The sequence below is a fragment of the Chiloscyllium plagiosum genome, unplaced genomic scaffold, assembly GCF_037043375.1.
Source record: "Chiloscyllium plagiosum isolate Xiang-an unplaced genomic scaffold, Cpla_swu_hap1 HiC_scaffold_10, whole genome shotgun sequence".
NCBI classification, from domain to species: domain Eukaryota; kingdom Metazoa; phylum Chordata; class Chondrichthyes; order Orectolobiformes; family Hemiscylliidae; genus Chiloscyllium; species Chiloscyllium plagiosum.
Genome location: NW_028270148.1, coordinates 102,442,672 through 102,462,727, shown reverse-complemented (window position 1 = coordinate 102,462,727; position 20,056 = coordinate 102,442,672). Strand labels below are relative to the sequence as shown.

Here is a 20,056-nt window from a genome sequence, read left to right as displayed (position 1 = left end):
GGGTTTTGTGGGTTTGAGCTATAAAGCGAGGCTGAATAGGCTCGGCCTATTTTCCCTAGAGTGTTCAGGTTGAGGGGTGACCTTTTAGAAGTTTATAAAATCATGAGGAGCAGAGGGTGAATAACCAAGGCCTTTTCCCCAGGGTTGTGGAATCCAAAACTATAAGTTATAGATTTAAGATGAGAGGGGAAAGATTTAAAAGAGATCTAAGGAGCAACTTTTTCACACAGAGGGTGGTATGTGTATGGAATGATTGCCAGAGGAAGAGGTGGAGGCTGATATAATTGCAACTTTTAAAAGGTATCTGGATGGGTACATGAATAGGAAGGGTTAATAGTTAATGTCACTGTGGAAGCAGTTTTTACTTCAAATTGGCACTTCACCGGAACAAGACTTGTTTTAAAAAAGATTTCAAAATAGGCTTGGGATACTTCATTACTTGTGGTTCATCCCTTAAATCTGGTACAGTAGAGGAAATTAACAGTCTCTGGTGTTGAATTCCTATTCAAGAGGTCATACAGAACACATTGGGGATTTTCAAATGAAAGCAAATTAGGTTAAGTGGGATAAATAAATTTCAACTTGTAGTCACATTTCTTTATAGAAAGCAACTGGCCTCCAGAGTGCAATATGTTGAGAGGGGTTTATGGGTTTATTTTGATCCTGAAACCTTTTGTTATATCTGGTATTGCTAAGGTAATGAAAATAATTGAAGCTTTGTTTTTGTACAGAACGTTATTATTTTGAAATTGCAATTTACAGTATATATTATGCAAAACAGAGCAGCCTTCAGTAGAGGACCTGAAAAGTCTTACATCCCAAAAATTGTCATTTTATGCATAACCTATGCTGTTGCCTGTCTTGTGGAGAAGCTGATTTAATCTCTGTCATATTGTTCTGCATCTGTTCAATGTAAGGTGACTCTGCTGCAGCATGCCCTGACCCACTTAGCCAATTTGAAAGACTGTTAATCCTAGGATCATTTTGCATTGCTATCTATTATTGAATAGTTAGTTGTTTTTAAGTTACCTTTAGAATCCTTCACCACAGTTACAAATCATAGTGCAACATTAAAAAGGTGCAATCCAGATATCTGGATAATGGTTGGAACAGAATTGACCAATTCAAAATTACCAACTCGCCTGTCAGTGATTTTGTTTTCCAAGTCTAGCCTGTCCCAAATACATCCATCGGAGAAAACCACTCCTGTCAGGGGTAGCCTTGCAGGTCAAGACACACCCCTTTCTCACAGCCGGAGTGCAAAATCCCAAAGACACTTCGATAGTGACAGAGAAAGGATAAAAGTGTAAGTCAGGGAGGGATTAGTTTGCTTGGTGGGTAGATAAGGGATGTGTCAGGTGGTTGTTTAGGGTGTTGAGGGTTCAGGTTGGTTGGGGATGTCTGCTGTTTGCAGCAGGGCAAGGAGTTAATGGTTATCAGTTGCAGGAAGGTCAAATGCGTGGTTAATTGAGGGTTTAATTTTGTGGTGACGTAGGAATTACTAGGTTTTAATTAATTTTTCCTAGATAATTATTGAGCTTAAATGAGTTAGAATCCTCCAAGTTCTCCAAACTTAATGGACTCTTTTGGAGAATTCCAGATAAGGGGGATTGCCCATCAAAAAAATTCAGTTTCTAGCTAATTCCCAAAGAGTCAGTTGCATTATAAATTCCACATGGTCCAGATATACAACTCCATTCTGAAATACTCCATTGACTCTCTAGCCGTTGGAATATCTGAATCATGTGTCAGCCAGTGATCCATTGTGGGAGATTTAAAGAGATGGTGCATTTTGCTTTCAGTAATCATTGCAGTTGGTAATTCCCATCTATTCCTCATCCACCTGTGTGCAGATTCTAATGAAGCATTAGAACAATCTTGCATTGATATAGCACCTGTCACTTCAATTGATTTCTCAAAACATTTAATTGGCAATGTAGCAACGAATTTTCACACAGCAAGTAATAAAATAAAAGGCTCATTAATCTGTTTGAATGGTGTTGACAAAAGATGTGTTCAGAAGAACTTCCATTGGATCATTTGTCTATGTGAACAGACAGATGCTGCCTTAGTTTAGAGTTTAACTGAAAAACGGTGCCTCACAGCCTCATACCTGCACAGGGGTGCCAACTTAGAATATACAGTCAAGTCCTGCTGTGGAGTTTGAATTCAAAAAGTCAATAATGCTTCTTCTAAGCAATTCTGCATTAGTTTTCTCCCATTACCAATCTACTGCTACAGTATGACTGTGATGGATAGAATGTGGAAATAAGGTGTCCTCACTTAACAAGATGAGTTTAGTCTGAACAAGTAGCTTAAACCAAACAGTAACATTTGGATTTATTAAAATAAAAGTTTTATACTTGTTTAAAATATGTGTTTTGGTGCTAGAATTTCTGTTCTCGTCAGTTTCATGGCTCAATGCTTAGAAACATATTACTGGGCACTTCAGACACTACTGCTTCCAAAAATCTGATAAAGTATTTGAGCTTTCAACCATTTAGTTTTGTTGGGTTATTTTAGATTTTTCTGGGGAAAATGCATTTAAAAGTACTGTTTCTCTATTTTCCTGCAACATGGTGTCTCAGTCATTGGCACCATTGCCCCACAGCACCAGGGATTCCACCCTTGGACGATTTGTAGAGTTTGCACATTCTCCCCATATCTGCATGGGTTTCCTCTGGGTGCTCTGGTTTCCTCCCACAGTCCAGAGATGGATTGGCCATAATAAATTGTTACATAATATCCAGGGACGTGTAGGTTAGGTGGAATGACCATGGTAAATGCGGGTTTCAAAAATAGGTTGGGGTGCTGTGTCTTGATGCAATGCTCTTCCGAGGGTTGGTGAGACTTGATGAGCTGAATGGCCTCTTTCCAAATGGTAGTGATTCTGTGAATAACAGGTTGTATTCTCAGGTCTTATCACTGTGCAGTAATGCACCTATTCAGTAATTTTATTCCAAACCTCCCTGTAGGATGTGGATGGGATGGAATCAGCTGTACATTTTAGATCCCAGAGGAAACCCATGCAGATATGGGGAGAATGTGCAAACTCTACAAATCGTCCAAGGGTGGAATCCCTGGTGCTGTGGGGCAATGGTGCCAATGACTGAGACACCATGTTGCAGGAAAATAGAGAAACAGTACTTTTAAATGCATTTTCCCCAGAAAAATCTAAAATAACCCAACAAAACTAAATGGTTGAAAGCTCAAATACTTTATCAGATTTTTGGAAGCAGTAGTGTCTGAAGTGCCCAGTAATATGTTTCTAAGCATTGAGCCATGAAACAGTCATTAACTTCAGTTTCTACAAGATAGGTTAGGATAAAATGACCGCTATTGGAGTATGTCCAGTCTCGATAACAAAAGCTTATGGAAGTAAATACAGCCATTGCTCTGTTTAAAGTTTTAACATTTCGTTAGCATTTCAACCACATGACATAAAAATATAACTTTGTTTTCTGCAAACCAGAACATATCAGTTCAGTTATAATCTATCTGGCATTGCTACTTGTGCGTGGGTGGAGGGAGAAACAAGCAGCAGATGTTTTCTGTTTGTCAACTTTCTGTTTGTAAACTGATTAGAACGATGCAATAATTACACAGAACTGCTTTAAAGTATTCCACATTCTGAAACACTTTGCATAGCTTTGTTAAAATTACTGTGAACACCTGGCTCAAGCATTCCTCCTCAAGGGAGTGAGCGCTTTGACTTCATTCAATTCTCACAGGTAGAGTTTTGGCTCTTCATTGAACGGCTCTGAACTCATCATGGAAAAGTCTATGGCCTAGACATTAGCTGGAGAATTATGATGCAATGTCTCCCCTGTGACTACTAGCTAAGGAAAAATCTTTTTTTTTTAATTTTGCTGCACTGATCCTACCATTTCCCAACCCAGTCATTTCCATTTTTTGGGTAACTGTTGTAGAAATCTCCTTGGTTACTTAACTTGCTCTGACATATTTAGCTTGACAAATGAAGGACTTTTTTAACCTTAGCAACATGAATTTCATTAGGTACAACCAGGCAGTGTTCCTTCATGTATTTTTGTAAATTGATGATAAGCTTTTCTGCCTTTTGTTTTTGATATTTAATATAGATATAAAACAGTCATTTAAATATATTGCCATTTTTCCATTCTGGAAATGGTGGTCATCGTATTCAAGTTATTTTTCATCCTATTAAAATCTGGACATTTTATAGTTCACCAGCCTAACAAAACAGCTAACAACAGCTGAGCTCAAATGTGTCTTCACCTGACATCCAAGCAAACCATTCCAGCAGTCACCAGGACTAGAAACCATTTTAGCCTGCTTGGCATTAATGACTGACTTACACTTCAGTGCAGAGCACTGCTCAAATCAAGAATCTGTCTGTACTCTGTAGCTCAATATCACACCAACTGGTGCATTTATGCACTACAGAATTAGAGAAGTTACAGTTAATTTTATGATAAGTCATTTTGTGTTCCTGTTTTTCAATAAACTTAAAAGTGAGTTTTAACGTAGCTTTCTTGAAAAAAATAAAAACTAGAAAATGAAATTGGTACTCGAGCATGGTGTTCTGAGGAAATGTAGTTTATAATGCAAGTTTGATAATCATAAAATCTGTAATATTTGGTCACTCGTTTTGAATGTATAGTTGGAAGAGAGATAATGGCACCTCTACATGTCAAACATTGTTGCTAAGAATACACATTATATGATGATTCAGATCATTAGGGCATGGATTATGGTAGAGTTATGTTGTCATTTGTTGAACAATTCAGACTGCTGTGTAGGTTTCTACAAACTGGAAGATATGAAGTCTGAAGAACTCACTTCTGTCTGAATCAGTAACCAACTTGGAAAACCAGTATAATGGGATAAGTACATTACACTGTATTGATATTTTCATTATACTGAACAATTACTGATTTTTTATTAATGGTGATAGAATTGGTTATACCTGCTCATTGTTATGTCAACACTTGAGTTTAGGCAGACAACCCAAGTCAATGGACATATTCTCACTAACTTGCAGCCTAACCCCAATTTCCCAAGCATCACATGGTACATAAGGGATTTTGTTGACTTGCTAATGTATTAATTACTGAGGTGATTTAAAGTGTGTATCCTCTGTACTAAAATACATCAAGGCAAAGAACTTGTATTTCGAGATCGTACATTTCCACAACCTTAGGATATCTCATAGTGTTGCACCCCAATTGTAATACTTTTAATGTGTTGCCACTATCGTAATGTAGTAACTGTGCCAAACAATTTGTGCACCGCAACATCACTCAAACAAATGAAATTAAATAACTAGATATTATGTTTTTATTGATAGTTGAGGAGTAAGATTTGGCTATGACAGAGTGCTATTCTTGCTTCTTCATATAGCACTGGAAAGCAAATTGAATCTCAACGTAATATCTCACCTGAAAAACCAATGGTTTCACATCCAGCATTAATTTCTTATTAAATCAGAAGCAAGTTAATATTTGAGCACTGAACTGTAAAAGAGCTAAATTCTTTTGCTAATAGTTTCAGATTAAAGCAAATATGTTTGTTTAAAGCTGGCCTTATATTTAACTAGTGCTATTTAGTTTTAGTATATGCTTTTCTTTAAACAATGTCTGATGAAAGTTTAAGGGATCATTATTAAAAGCTTAAAAGAAAAACCTACATAAAGTTTTGTAACTATTATAATTGTTGCAAATAAACAAGTTAATTGAGTAGCGAACAAGAAAGTTGCACTTTGCTGGTTATTTGTGATGTGTTATACATTGCTGAAGGGTTAATCCTACATCATTGAGCATCATGGTTCGTTACTTTTCAATGCATCTTAACCACAATAGCAGCTTGTTGTTCAAGTTTTGCTTTTACAATTATTTGTGCTTCATCAATAATGTATGTATGAAAGCTGTAGCTAGTAGAAAACAAAGCCAATCCATTTTCAGATGTTCTGGTGCTACCGATGTGTTTTACCAAAAACAGATGATTCAAAATTATAATTTTTTGTAGCATAGAGCATAAAGAGCAAAGAAAAACAGTCCTCTGTTGATTAAAATGCCTAATTACTGTTGTTGTTATGAAGTTTTAACAGCGCACAGTAGAAATCATTATACTCTGGCATTACAAAAGCCTTCTTCACAATTGCTCAGATTGGAGAGTGCTGAAATTACACAGCAGTGTTCCACTGCTATTCCCAAGAGGAAAGATGGCTTGCAACTGACAAGTATTATTAATTATCACTTTCTTTTCATAACACAGTACCCTGTTTAATTGTTTATCTGGAAGTCGCATGTGTTATTTTCATATGCTTTCAAATGTGACAGTTTTTTTTAAACTAGCATCGGAACTATCTCTCTCCAGCAAGTTAGAAATATGGTACAGCATTCAAATTTTAAAACAGTTTTCCTTTTGAAAGTTCAGACAATGCTGTTAGATATGTAACTGTACATATGTTGATGTGAGTTGCCCAACTTTTTGTGCTTTTTGATTGTTAATCTTTTTCAGAAAATACTTAATAGAAAACTAATGTTATGTAGACAGAGTAAAGTCTATCCTATTACATCATATAAAGTTGATACTATCAGTTTACATGTACATTAAGTAATTTTAATTCACATGCTTTGTTCTGAATTAATCTTCTGAAAAAAAGAATGGCAGCTCTCATGACTGGGAGTATGTGGCAGGAATTTTAAAATCTAAATTATTTTGTTACGTCTAATTATAAAAACTTCTATAAATGTGTTACAACTTTAATTATGAGCTTATGTGAAGATATACATTAGAGATTGAATTCTTGATGAAAATTGTGGTCAAATATTAACAACTCTTCAATTGTAAACAGCAGTATTTAAATCAGATGGTTTTATTTTGTTCCCAAACCACCAAGTCTAAATCCTCCAAAAATTTTCTGTAGTGTTTATGATCAGAATTGTTATGTTAGTATTCAATCCATTTTGTATTTTGTCTTTTTCTTTCTCTTTCTTCAGATTTAAATATTTAAAGGTCTGATTACAGTTATTATTCAAGGTAAGACTGTTGTTACATTGGTCTCAAAGATTTCATCTTGCCAGCTTGTTCACTGCACTTTATTAATAAAGCTTGTTCTTTATTCTGTTAGAAAAAGTAGCTTTGCTATTCCTTATCACAGCTCCTAATTAGAAGTGATGTGCTTTAAAACAAGTGGTGCTGGGATTTAACACCTGACTAGGTAGCTGCACTAACAATACTGCTGTACTAATGGTACTTCCCTGTTTCTGCATGTCTGAGCTTTAACTGAAAGCTAATACTTTTGCCTGTGTGCCTGAGGCTGAATCTGACACTAACACCTGCCATATTGGAGAATGTCTTTGTCACTCATGCTTTTGTTTGAATTGCTTCAGGGAGCCAATGAGAGCTAAGTCCATTTATGTTTTGTTCTTTAAGCACCACGCAATTGGATTTTGAAACAGGATAGATAAGAAGTGGCACGTGCTGAGCCGGTCTTTTGAGCCAGCTTGGCTTAATAAGTAGTTTCAGGAGGGCAGATTGCTGAGCCTGGCTTTTTGAATGGAACAGCTGGGGGAGGAAGGAAACACAAAAGACAAGTAGACAGAGTGGCATAAACCTGCAGAATTGTGGGTGGGGCTTTGGACACAGGGAGCAGGCCGACCACACGCCAGGTGTGACCTTTTCTAGCTCATTGGTTCTGCTTGTTTGTCTGGGCAATTTAAAACTCACTGATAGAAATGAGGAATGTGACAGGCTGCTTGCTGCAGCCAGAAGTAGGAGGAGTCTGGCTGAAGCTGATGGACTACTTTGATTAACCCTCTAAGGACTGTATTAGCATATTAGCACCTTATCTAGGAGCATGACAGGTGTAGGAGTTTTGAACGATGGTAATGTGTTTCATGCTACGTTGACGTTTTCTGCAATATTCATCATGCTTAATTTAGTAGCTGAAACCATATCGCAGATGTTACTGGGTGAAAAATACTCCAAGCAACAAAGACAATAAGTTTATAGGAAACTTAAAGCAGTATTTGGAATAAGAATTCGCGATAACTGTGTTCACATCATGATAGAGCTTGGGCTTTGTGATCTGTGCAATAAAATCCACTTACTCAGACTGGGCAAGAAGAGAGCTGCAGCTGTTAAGTACTATTTGTCGCCAGCAGCATTTTTTGACTCTATTCATATAAGGATCTTTTTATAAATGTTAAGTTTTCTCAGATATATCTATTGGTACCGTGCCATTTTGTACCATTGATATTGAGCATTCATATTCACTGTTCCAATTGTTCTTGTGGAAAATCATTTGAATTACAGAGATCCTAATTGGTTTGGAAAGATAATGGAACAGATTATACTTTGCCATTGCTAGGCTCTTTCACCTGAGCAGGGATGCAGGATAAGAGGAAAATCCTTTTTCAAGTAGCAGTTCCTCAGCTGATGTTTTGTAAGACAAGCATGACAAAAGGAGATATTTCACACAGCTTCATTGCATTTCAAGCTTTAAGTTAATTTTAAAAGTCTAACAAGCCACTATGTGCTGTGTCACATAACCACAGCGCATGGGCGTAATCTGCCACACAGCAGAATTTTCAATTTCAGACCTGGCTTTATGTGGAGAAGGCAAACAGAGATTCTACTGAGGGAAGAGAAGGGCTTTTATTTGTCTTATAACACTCCTGTGAAGCTCCTTGGGATGCTTTAGTTTGTTACAGGCACTATATAATTACTTGTTGATTTGTCTTGGACGTCTGTTTCATAGAACCAGCAGATTTTGGCAGCCAGGTTTCAGCTGAATGCCACCGGTCAGTTCACTCTTTCGTGATGACAGAGGAAGCTCAAAGTATATGTGAATGTATTGACTTTCTAATTACAAAATGCCTTTTTTTGAAAGAAATGACAGCCAAAAGGTGACTGCAGATTTAACTTCAGTGACTCTCTGGAGATAGAGAAACCCTGGAAAGTCACACCTGATTCAGAATTCAAGGGAGTTTCAAATGAGAAATGATAATGTTGTGGTAATCTCACTGGATTAGTTATACAGAATCCCAGACTCCTATTCTGGTGAAAGAGTTTATATCTCACTATAGCAGATGATGAAATTTGAATCCAGTAAAATCTGCAATAAAAACCTAGCCTAACGCAACCATGTAACAATCACTATTGATAGTTGGAAAAACCCATGTGGTTCTTTAATTTCCTTCTTTTCAGGAAGAAATCTGCCATCCTTACCTGGTTTGGTCTAGATACATAGCAAGGTGGTGACTCTTAACAGCCCTTTATTACATTCTGGGCTTGGCAGTGGTGTCCATATTTCATGAACGAATGCAAATTTAAAAGGAAGAAATGCACTGCGAACTGAACTGTAATCTCCTGAGAGTTATCCCAGACTGTGACTATGATAGAAGAAAAAACAACAGTTGAGGCATATTTCCCTTTCAAGAATACACAAAAATGGGGAATGGAAGTCAGTTGATCCCCAGTGGGCCTGTGGCTAATGGAAGCTGTATGAGTGGGCTGAGCAGTTGATGTGCACCTATTGACTGAGTACTTACGTGTACTAGACCGAGTATCAGCGTTGGAGAAAGAAACTTCTTCAAGTTGGGCATCCTTGAAAGAGGCTTTGCAATAAGATTGTAATCAACCAGGACCACATTTTTTGACCCTGAATATTTGTGTTGGTGTGCTGTGAAGGTGAAGGTCAAAGCCAAAAGACGCTTACTTAGTCACCCCAGCATTGCAAGTAGATGTTTCGCTTGTCTGAATGCTAAAAGCCAGCATGCCAGTCAAAAGGAAATAGGGCACAAGAGGAATTGCCATGTGAATGATGCCAGCCAGCCACTGTCAAAAGAATTTGAATTGTCCTGCAAAGCCACCAATTAATCAACTACTTAATTATCAATGTTCCAGTTTCTACACTGCATGACCAATCCAGAGACTGACCCATATAGCTTTTAACTTTTATCTTTTTTGGATTCATACTTCATTTCTAATTTGTGCATGTGCATAGTATTATTATTTACATATGTAGTAACTAATAAACTCACTCTTTTGTTAACTCAAGGCCTGGTTAAATTGGCTCCTTTTAAAACGTTAATTTGGTCTGGGGAAAAAAAGGCATCCACATGTGAAGTTTTCCTTTTAAAAATAACCTTGTGACCCACCAAGGGGAATGGTTGAATGTAAGAAAGAGGAGTCAGTCCATTATTCCTCGCTTAAAATCCCAACAATTTTGGGTATCCTGACTCAAACTGTAATAACGTCACTCATGGTCTGGTCATAACAAATAATATGGATGGAACGGGACAGCTGAGCAGCTAGTGGATGACCAAGAGGCCACTCGCATTCAGGAAAGACTATTGGCAATAAACTAAATAACAAGGATTGTTCCAAGAGTCTTGCAACTGGAAGAGGAGGAGTAAATCAGGACAGTGAAGAACCAGGCACTCGTGACGTTCTGCCTTCACTGACTTTTGATGGTTTTTACTAACTTTATGACAGCTTTGCCTAGCGTCATAGCCACATGAGCACTTCATTTAGAACTCGGAGAAAATACTGTCAAAGGCCTCTTTTCTGCCAAACTGGATGTTTTAAAATTCTGCTTAGACCTTGACTGCTGTGCAGTTGCGCATCCCCAGTAACCAACCTAAAGGCTGACTTAGAATTAGGTCTGAGAGCTCAACCTTTCAGTTGCGAAAGGAATATCTTCCAGAAAGGAATCAGAATGACAGGAGAAAGAAATGGTGTCAGAGTTGGGCAAATTAATCAAGGGCAGCATGGTGGCTCAGTAGTTAACAATGCTGCCTCCCAGCGCCAGGGACCCATATTCAATTCCAGCCTCGGGTGACTGTCTTTGTGGAGTTTGCACATTATCCCCATGTCTGCGAGGATTTCCTCCGGGTGCTCCAGTTTCCTCCCACACTCCAAAGATGTGCATGGTTTAGATCAGAGTGGTGCTGGAAAAGCACAGCAGGTCAGGCAGCATCGAAGGAGCAGAAAAATTGACGTTTCGGGCTAAAGTCCTTCATCAGGAAACTTTCGGGCTTTTGCTCAAAACGTCAATTTTGCTGCTCCTCGGATGCTGCCTGACCTGTGCTTTTCCAGCACCACTCTGATCTAAACACTGGTCTCCAGCATTTGCAGTCCTCACTTTTGCCAAAGATATGCAGGTCAGGTGAGTTGGCCATGCTAAATTGCCCATTGTGTTAGGTGCATTAGTCAAACAGAAATGGGTCTGGGTGGGTTACTCTTTGGAGGGTCAGTGTGGACTTGTTCGGCCGAAGGGCCTGTTTCCACACTGTAGAGAATCTAATCTAAAAAATTTATCCAGAAAAATTACGAAATAAATCTTACTTATTTCATTTCTTTCATGTATAAAACAATTGCTATTAACAACTGTATATACTCAAGTAAATGTTGATCTCGTAAAAGTCAACCCTCTATTTTTGGCCAAATAATCTGGAATTTTACATATATCCCGTGTAAGGTTCGACCCTAGTTCTTCACAGATAACAGTTCAACATTTGAGTGTTAAGATATTGTCGTGTACATAAATGTTGTGATGAGGAATTTTTTTGTGTGTTTTTCTGTGATTTGATGTACAATCCACACCACGATTTGGCACGAAAGTGTCAGATGTCAACCAACCTTGTGGAATACAGTCATATACCTAGTTGAGGTTTTGAAATTTATTATCATTTTAAAAATGCCCTCCAATAAACAAAGTATACAGCAGCTAAACTGAAAGTTATTGATATTGCAGAGAAGTCAAATAACTGTGTAGCAACAAGAGAGTTTTGTGTTTTGGAGAAACTTCTGGGAGGGTGGAGAAAGATATCAAACCAAGGTGTGCCAATTGAGGTAGACCTCATAAATGGCCACAATTAGAGGAAAAAGTTGCTGAGTGGGTACTTGAAAATTGTCAAAATGGAAAATGTGTTAGTCATGAAGCCATCTGAATTCATGCAGGAAACAAATCAAAGAAGGATGGAATTTCGGATTTTAAGGCACGTGCTGAATGGTGCACAATGTTCATGAGAAGGCATATCTTAGTACTTCAGCAGAGAACTAAGATTGCATAAAAGCTGCCTGCTGAACTATAAGATGAGATATTACAGTTTCACCAGTTTGTAATCAAAAATTGGCAGAAGGGAGGTTACAAGTCATCATGCATTGGGAACATGGATGAAATGCCTATTATTCTCAACATGCGAGAGAATCGAACTGTGAACCAAAAAGGAGAAAAAAAACATTATTAGTGAGAACCATTGGCTATGAGAAAAGTAGGTGTACTTTGTTCTTGTATGGCTAATGGCACCAAGATAAAACCGATGGCTGTTTTTAAGAGAAAAACTTTGCCAAAGTAGAAATTTCCAAAAGGAATTGTTGTCCAGATACGTCAACAAGGCTGGGTGGATGAAGATGAATGTAGAAAATGGATAAAGGAAGTTTGGAAGTTATGACCTGGTGGACTACACAATGAAAAGAGTTTGCTCGCCTGGGACCAGTTTAAATCACATTTAGTGAAGAATTTTATTGATAACATCTGATCACATCACACTGATGTAGCTGTAAATCCTCGCAGACCCTCAAGTGTTTTGCAGCCAACCAGTCTTGGTATCAATCAGCCAGTTAAGGACACGATGAGAATGAAGTGGAATAACTGGACGCGTGATGGAGAAAAAATATACATGAAATGAGGCAGTATGTAGGCTCCATCACTGCCACTGATCTGTAAATGGCTTCTTGATTCATGGAAGGAAATGAAAGCTTACATTATTTTCAAATCCTTCAAGAAATGTGGAATTTCAAATGCATTGGGCGGTACAGAGGACAATTATCATTGCGATGACATAGATGAAGAAGAAGTGGATGATGTGCTACCACTAACTGGGCAGTGAAGATGAAGAGGATCCATGCGATGATATCATTCATCCTGATGATTATGAAGCTTTATTCAATGCTGAAGATATTGAACAATGTGATTTTGCAGGATTTAATGAACTTTTGTGTTTGACAGGTTTAATTTAAGATGTAACATGTTTTTGTGATTTAAAGCCATGTAATATTTCTACTTCACTTTTTGCATCTATAAATAAAAGCTTACTAACTCATTTTTGTTTCTATTGTTTTTGTCCAATAATTAGCATAATTTGTTGTGTTTTATTCATTTAGAGATCAATTGGACTGAGCATGAATTTCAGCTGCTCAAAAGTAGTATCCATGTAATTGTAGACACCATAAATCTAACCTTAAGTGGTCTAAAAAGCTCAACTTCTACATGAGTATATATGGTATTTGTGGGCAATGTATTCCGTTTTCTTAAAAATGATGCAAATCATTTGAGTAATCATCAAGACTTTTTATGGGTTTAATTTGTTCACTAAATCGCAACAGAATTCCTTGTTGCTGCTGGGTTTTATTTATTCACTCCTCGGATGTTAGCTTGGCTGATTGGACCAATGTTTACTGCCCATCCCATCGTGGTTTCATCTTGTGCCACTTCAGTTTATTTGGTGTATGTACATTCATAATGGTGTTAGCAAGGGAACTCTTGGAAGTTGACCCAATAATATGGGCAGCACTGTAGCTCTGTGGTTAGTACTGATGTCTCACAGCACCGGGGATCCAGATTCAATTCTACCCTTGGGCGACTGTCTGTGTGGAGTTTGTACATTCTCCCCATGTCTGCATGAGCTTTTTCTGGGTTTCCTCCCACAGTCCAAAAATGTGCAAGTTAGATGGATTGGACATGCTAAATTGTCCATGGTGTCCAGGTGTGTAAGTTAGATGCGTTAGCCATGGGCAGTGCAGATATAGAGTACAGGGATGACTCTGGGTGAGCTGCTCTTCAGAGGGTCAATGTGGACCTGTTGGGCCGAATGAGCTGTTTCCACACTGGGGTTTCTATAAAAAAAAAACTAAAGGAGCAGTAATATTTTTCCAAATCAGGGTGGTGATTGGTAGGTGCAGCCCTTGTCCTTCTAGATGGTTGTGGGTTTGGAAGACACTGTCAAAGGAACCTTGGTGAATTTCTGCACTTCATCTGCTACTCTATGTCAGTGGTAGAGGGAGTGAATGCCCATGGTTATGGTGCCAATCAAGCATGCTGTTTGATCGTGAATGATGTCAAGTTTCTTGGAATGTTATTGAAACTGCACTCATCCAGGCAATTGGACAGTACAGAGAAACCTCGATTATACAGCATTCAATTTTCCAAATATCGGATTATCCGGCAAGATCGCAAAGTCCCGATGCTTGGCTAAACCATGTTATCCAGAATTCAATTATCCAGACTTCGATTAACCGAATGAAATACTCCCCGCCTGTGTCCTTTGGATAATCGAGGTTCATCTGTATTCCATTGCACTCCAGATTTGTACCTTGAGGTAGTAGACATGTTTTGGGGACTCAGTAGATGAGTTCCTCGCTGCAGGATTCTTAATTTCTGACCCATTTGTGTCCACAATACTTAAATGAATAGTTCAGTTTATAGTCATTGCTAACCCCTGGGATGTTGACAGTGGGGTTTCAGCAATGGTAACACCATTGAATGTCAGGGAGCAAAGACTAGATTCTGTCTTGTTGGAAATGGTCATTGCCTGGTACTTGTACTGTTGACATTACCTCTGTATGGGGCACTGGTTACAAGTGAATGGACTGGTTACAAGTGAATGGACTACAAGTGAATAGACTATTCTTGCCTGATTGATCTTCTACCTACTAAGTCCATGGGGTATTGACAAAAAAGATAGCATCAGTGTAATTTTTGCTACTCCAATTGACCCATTAACAGCATAGTGGGAAGGAATGATACCCAGACTGGAGCAAGCCATGAATGCCCCACTTATTGAAAAATCATTTCTATCATAATAAAAAATATTTTAGTAAGTTTTAGCAAAAAAGCAAATTGAATGATACAACTTAATTAATTGCTAGATTAAGCCAGAATGTAATTTTGGTATCAAGCTAGGATAATGTCAACTATTCATCTATGAACAAAGACTGCTGAACTATTAAATGCATTCTGAGTTGTGCAACTGATTACATTCATTAAACTTTTGTTCATTACCAATTCTGCCAACGTAATGAGATCCCAATATCAGCTGTGGTATCAGAAAGAAACAGCTGAATAGATATCAAACACTTAGTCAAATAAAGATAACATGAAAAAAAATAATGTTGGCAACATTCCTTCATTTCCGAATGACCAGTTGCAGAACAACCCTTAAAACCTAAGTGAATATCATGGACCTGAGAAGTAATTGAGGCTTGTAATTTAATAATCAGGCAAAGGGACAAGAATTTCGGTCCTGACTAGGAATGGATGTGGACAGGTGTGAAAAATAGCATTGCAGGTCAGGCAGCAGGTCCCTGGCAGCGTGTTGCTGTGGTCTGGCGATGGAGGAGTCCAAGGACCTGCATGTCCTTGGTGGAGTGGGAGGAGGTTGAACAGTTCATCCAACACTTTCCATCTCGACCTCAAATTTACCTGGACCGTCTCAGACTCCTCCCTCCCCTTCCTGGACCTCTCCATTTCTATCTCGGGCGACCGAATCAACACGGACATTTACTATAAACCAACCGACTCCCACAGCTAACTAGACTACACCTCCTCCCACCCTGCCCCCTGTAAAAACGCCATCCCATATTCCCAATTCCTTCGTCTCTGCCGCACCTGCTCCCAGGAGGACCAGTTCCAATACTGAACAACCCAGATGGCCTCATTCCTTCAAAGACCGCAATTTCCTCCCAGACATAATCGACGATGTTCTCCACCGCATCTCCTCCACTTCCCGCTCCTCCGCTCTTGAGCCCCGCCCCTCCAATCGCCACCAGGACAGAACCCCACTGGTCCTCACCTACCACCCCACATCATATCATCTGTCGTCATTTCCGCCACCTCCAAACGGAACCCACCACCAGGGATATATTTCTCTCCCCTCCCCTATCAGCGTTCCGAAAAGACCACTCACTCCATGACTCCCTCGTCAGGTCCACACCCCCCACCAACCCAACCTCCACTCCCGGCACCTTCCCTTGCAACCGCAAGAAATGCAAAACTTGCGCCCACACCTCCCCCCTTACATCCCTCCAAGGTCCCAAGGGATTCTTCCATATCTGCCACAAGTTCACCTGCACCTCCACACACATCATTTACTGCATCCTCTGCACCCGATGTGGCCTCCTCTATATTGGGGAGATAGGCCGCCTACTTGCAGGACGTTTCAGAGAACACCTCTGGGACACCCGGACCAACCACCCCGTGGCTCAACACTTCAACTCCCCTTCCCACTCCACCAAGGACATGCAGGTCCTTGGACTCCTCCATCGCCAGACCATAGCAACACGACGGCTGGAGGAAGAGCGCCTCATCTTCCGCCTAGGAACCCTCCAACCACAAGAGATGAACTCAGATTTCTCCAGTTTCCTCATTTCCCCTCCCCCCATCTTGTCTCAGTCCCAACCCTCGAACTCAGCACTACCTTCCTAACCAGCAATCTTCTTCCTGACCCCTCTGCCGCCACCCCCACTCCGGCCTAGCACCCTCACCTTATCACCCTCACGTTAACCTCCTTCCACCTATCGCAATTCTAACGCCCCTCCCCCAAGTCTCTCCTCCCTACCTTTTATCTTAGCTGCTTGGCACCCTTTCCTCATTCCTGAAGAAGGGCTCATGCCCGAAACGTCGATTCTCCTGCTCCCTGGATGCAGCCTGACCTGCTGCACTTTTCCAGCAACACATTTTCAGCTCTGATCTCCAGCACCTGCAGTCCTCACTTTCTCCTGAAAATTGGAATTGTCAACTACATTCTCTTTTCCTCTCCTCTAGCTTGTCTCCAGGCCATTTTCTCAGAAGTGGGATGAGGGTCCTGTAGGCAGCTAATTTAACCAATTGCAAAGACCAACTGGGATTTCTAGCAGGTTAGCGGGAGCCATAATGGCAGCCTGGGTTGAGGAGATTGTTGGGAGTGACCAAGAGTTTGCTCCATGCAGGTTTAAAAGCTCTCTCTGCTTGGGCAGTAGCAGTCACAGCCTGACTTTGTCGAGGGGTTCCCTGCTCCTCTCCATTCCTTCACAATGGTGGTCTGGCTGAAAAAGCTATTTTTTGAATTCCAACTTTTAGAAAGTTCAAAAGAGACATCCTCCATTTGAATTACTTTTTCATTGCAGCCTGCTATTATTTCCAAGCTGCAATATGATTCATTCTCCCATTTTGAGAGCTTGCCATTCCACCTTTTGGCCGTTATATGGCTGATCATTATTGGGTACCAAGGTGAAAAAGAGTCCTTTGTTCAATATGTGATTTTTGAAAATTTAGACAACTAAAAAGCAATCTAATTAAGATAAATCTATTATCAAGAAATCAATTGATGGACAGGAATGCTGAGGTTGTAAATCAGCAGGGAGAGCAAATTCCTGACAGGATTGAGCAGGTCTTCTACGATTTTGATACTACTCCAGGCCCACAGAGCAATCACAGACGAAGGGCAGAATGCAATTACTGCAGAGGACATTGTGCAAAAAGGAGTGCAATGTTTTTAATACAGGAATCTGAATCATTTTGCATGCATGTGTATGGCTAGAAGGAAGCACAACAAGTTAGTACAGATACAAACCCAGAAAATGCTGTTGAACCTCAGCAGATCTGGCAGCATCTGTGGACAGAGAAACAGAGTTAACGTTTCAAGTTTAATGTGACTGTTCTTCAGAATTCTGTTTCTCTGTCCACAGATGCTGCCAGACCTGCTATGTTTCTTCAGAATTTTCTGTTTGTTTAAAATTTCTCGCATCCACAATATTTTATGTTTAAATAAGTACATTCTGATTAATCAATCACTCGATACCATACAACAGGTTGGTTCAATAAGGCCACAAGGTGATAAATGGTTTGTGACTTTTGGAATGAGGACTGCAGAAGGAGAACATCATGTCAGCATGTAGTAAAAGATAGGTACTAGTGCGTCAGACAACACCTTGACCTTCACAAATTTGTGTAAAGTGCCTCAGCATGGCAATCCAAAAGTGAAGGCCTTGAAAGTATGGTAGCACACTCATATCAAGAGAACACTATCAAGCCCACTATAGTAACATGAACAAAGATCTGGAATTCCAGATTTTAGATAGCAAGAAAAAAAAACACTTGTATCAGCCACAGCTTAAAGGTTGAATTGGTAATTTTCAATGTGCCAGCAAACATTGCAGTATGTTGCAGCACACTAAACCATTGGCTACAGAATGGGGAAGTTGTTGGAGGGCATTCTGAGGGACAGAACTTTACATGCATTTGGAAAGGCAAAGACTCATTATGAATAGGCAGCTCGCTTCATGCTTGGAAAGTTATGTTTCATGAACTTGCTTGAGGTTTTTGAAGAGCTGACAAAGAAGATTGATGAAGGCAGAGTGGTAGACATTGTCTATGATTTCAACAAAGCATTTGGCAAGGGTTTGCATGGTAGACTGGTTAGTAAGGTCAGATCACATAGGATCTTATTTTTAGAAAATTGGTTTGAAGGTAAGAGATAGAGGGTGGTGGTAAGGGTTGCTTTTTGACTGGAAACATCTGACCAGCTGTGTGCTCCAACGATCGCTGCTGGGTCCACTGTGATTTGTCATTTATATAAATGATTTGGATGTGCATATAAGAGGTATGGTTAGTAAATTTGACTTAGTAAGATGACACAAAATAGATGATGTAGCAGATTGTGAAGAAGATTATCTCCGGGTACGACAAGACCTTGATCAGGTGAGCTGAGAAGTGGTATATGGGATTTAGTTTACATTAATGTGAGGTATTGCATTTTGGCGAGAATGAGGACTGTGGATGCTGGTGATCAGAAATGAGATTGTGGTGCTGGAAAAGCACAGCAGGTCAGGCAGCATCTGAGGAGCAATAGGATCAACATTTCAGGCATAAACCCTTCATCAGGAATGCATTTTGCTAAAACTAACGAGGGCAGGACTTATACAGTAATGTAAGAGCCCTGAACAAAGACCTGGGGTGCAGGTGCATAGTTACTTGAAAGTGGAGTTGCAGGTCGATATGGTGATGAAGAAGGCGTTTGATAGGCTTGCCTTCATTGGTCACAACATTGACTATAGAAGCTAGGATGTTATGTTGCAGCTGCACAAGATATTGGCATGGCCACTTTTCGCACACTGCGAACAATTTTGGTCACCCTTTATATGAAGGATATTGTTAAACTTGAGAGGGTGTAGAAAAGATTTACAAGGATGTTACTGCGACTGGAGTGTTACTGGGACATCTTATAGAGATTTATTAAATCTTGCAGGGCATGGATAGAATGCCAAGGTCTTTTTCTCGGAGTGGTGGAGTCCGAAACTAGAGGGTATAAGTTTAAGGTGAAAGGGGAAAGATTTTAAAAAGACCTGAGCAGTAGCTTTTTCATGCTGAGAGTGGTCCGTGCATGGAATGAGCTGCTCGAGGAATTGGTGGATGCAGGTCCAATTACAATATTTTAAAAGGAATCTGGATGGGTACATGAATAGGGAGGGTTTAGAGGGATATGCGGCAATGCTGACAAATGGGACCAGGTCAGACTGGAAACAAGAACAGTAACTGCTGGACAAGCTCAACAGGTCTGGCAGAATCTGCGGAGAGCAATTAGCGTTAATGTTTTGGGTCGAGTGACCCTTCTAGTTTTGAGGAAGGGTCACTGGACCTGAAACATTAACTCTGATTTCTCTCCACAGATGCTGCCAGACGTGCTGAGCTTACCCAGCAATTTCTGCTTCTGATTTGCCTGCAGTTCTTTCGGTTATTATCTAGGTCAGATTGGGATGTCAGGTCGGTGCAGACAAGTTAGACCAAAGGGTCTTTCTCTGTGCTGTATGACTCTGGCTGCAAGTCTGTGTTTAACGAGTTGAGATAGACAAAAGACAATCATCTTGAAGCAGACAGAGTGTAAAATCAGTTCAGTATTCACCAAGGAAAGTTCCAGCTGCCCCAAAAAGCCAGGCTCAAAGACAAAACAGAAGATCCAGAAAAGAAGGGAAGTAATCAGGAAAGTGATAACTACTACAGCGTGGATTAGTAGCATGATAGCAGTGA

The 20,056-nt window shown here is 39.8% G+C and overlaps 1 protein-coding gene across 5 annotated transcripts in view; it reads left to right on the top strand.

The window, feature by feature from the left end:
• The window catches only part of ralgapa2 (Ral GTPase activating protein catalytic subunit alpha 2), a 562,522-nt gene that overhangs the window by 498,895 nt on the left and 43,571 nt on the right, over window positions 1–20,056 (top strand). The window contains exons 41-42 of one of the 5 annotated variants that reach the window (XM_043696532.2): window positions 6,984–7,023; window positions 9,196–10,954. The exons of 3 other annotated variants lie outside the window; for them this stretch is intronic. In XM_043696532.2, the coding sequence (XP_043552467.2) occupies window positions 6,984–6,997 (14 nt within the window). In that variant the 3' untranslated portion in view covers window positions 6,998–7,023; window positions 9,196–10,954. Of the gene's footprint in view, window positions 1–6,983; window positions 7,024–9,195; window positions 10,955–20,056 lie in introns of those variants that run through there. One more of the 5 variants, XM_043696531.2, reaches the window with a different exon arrangement.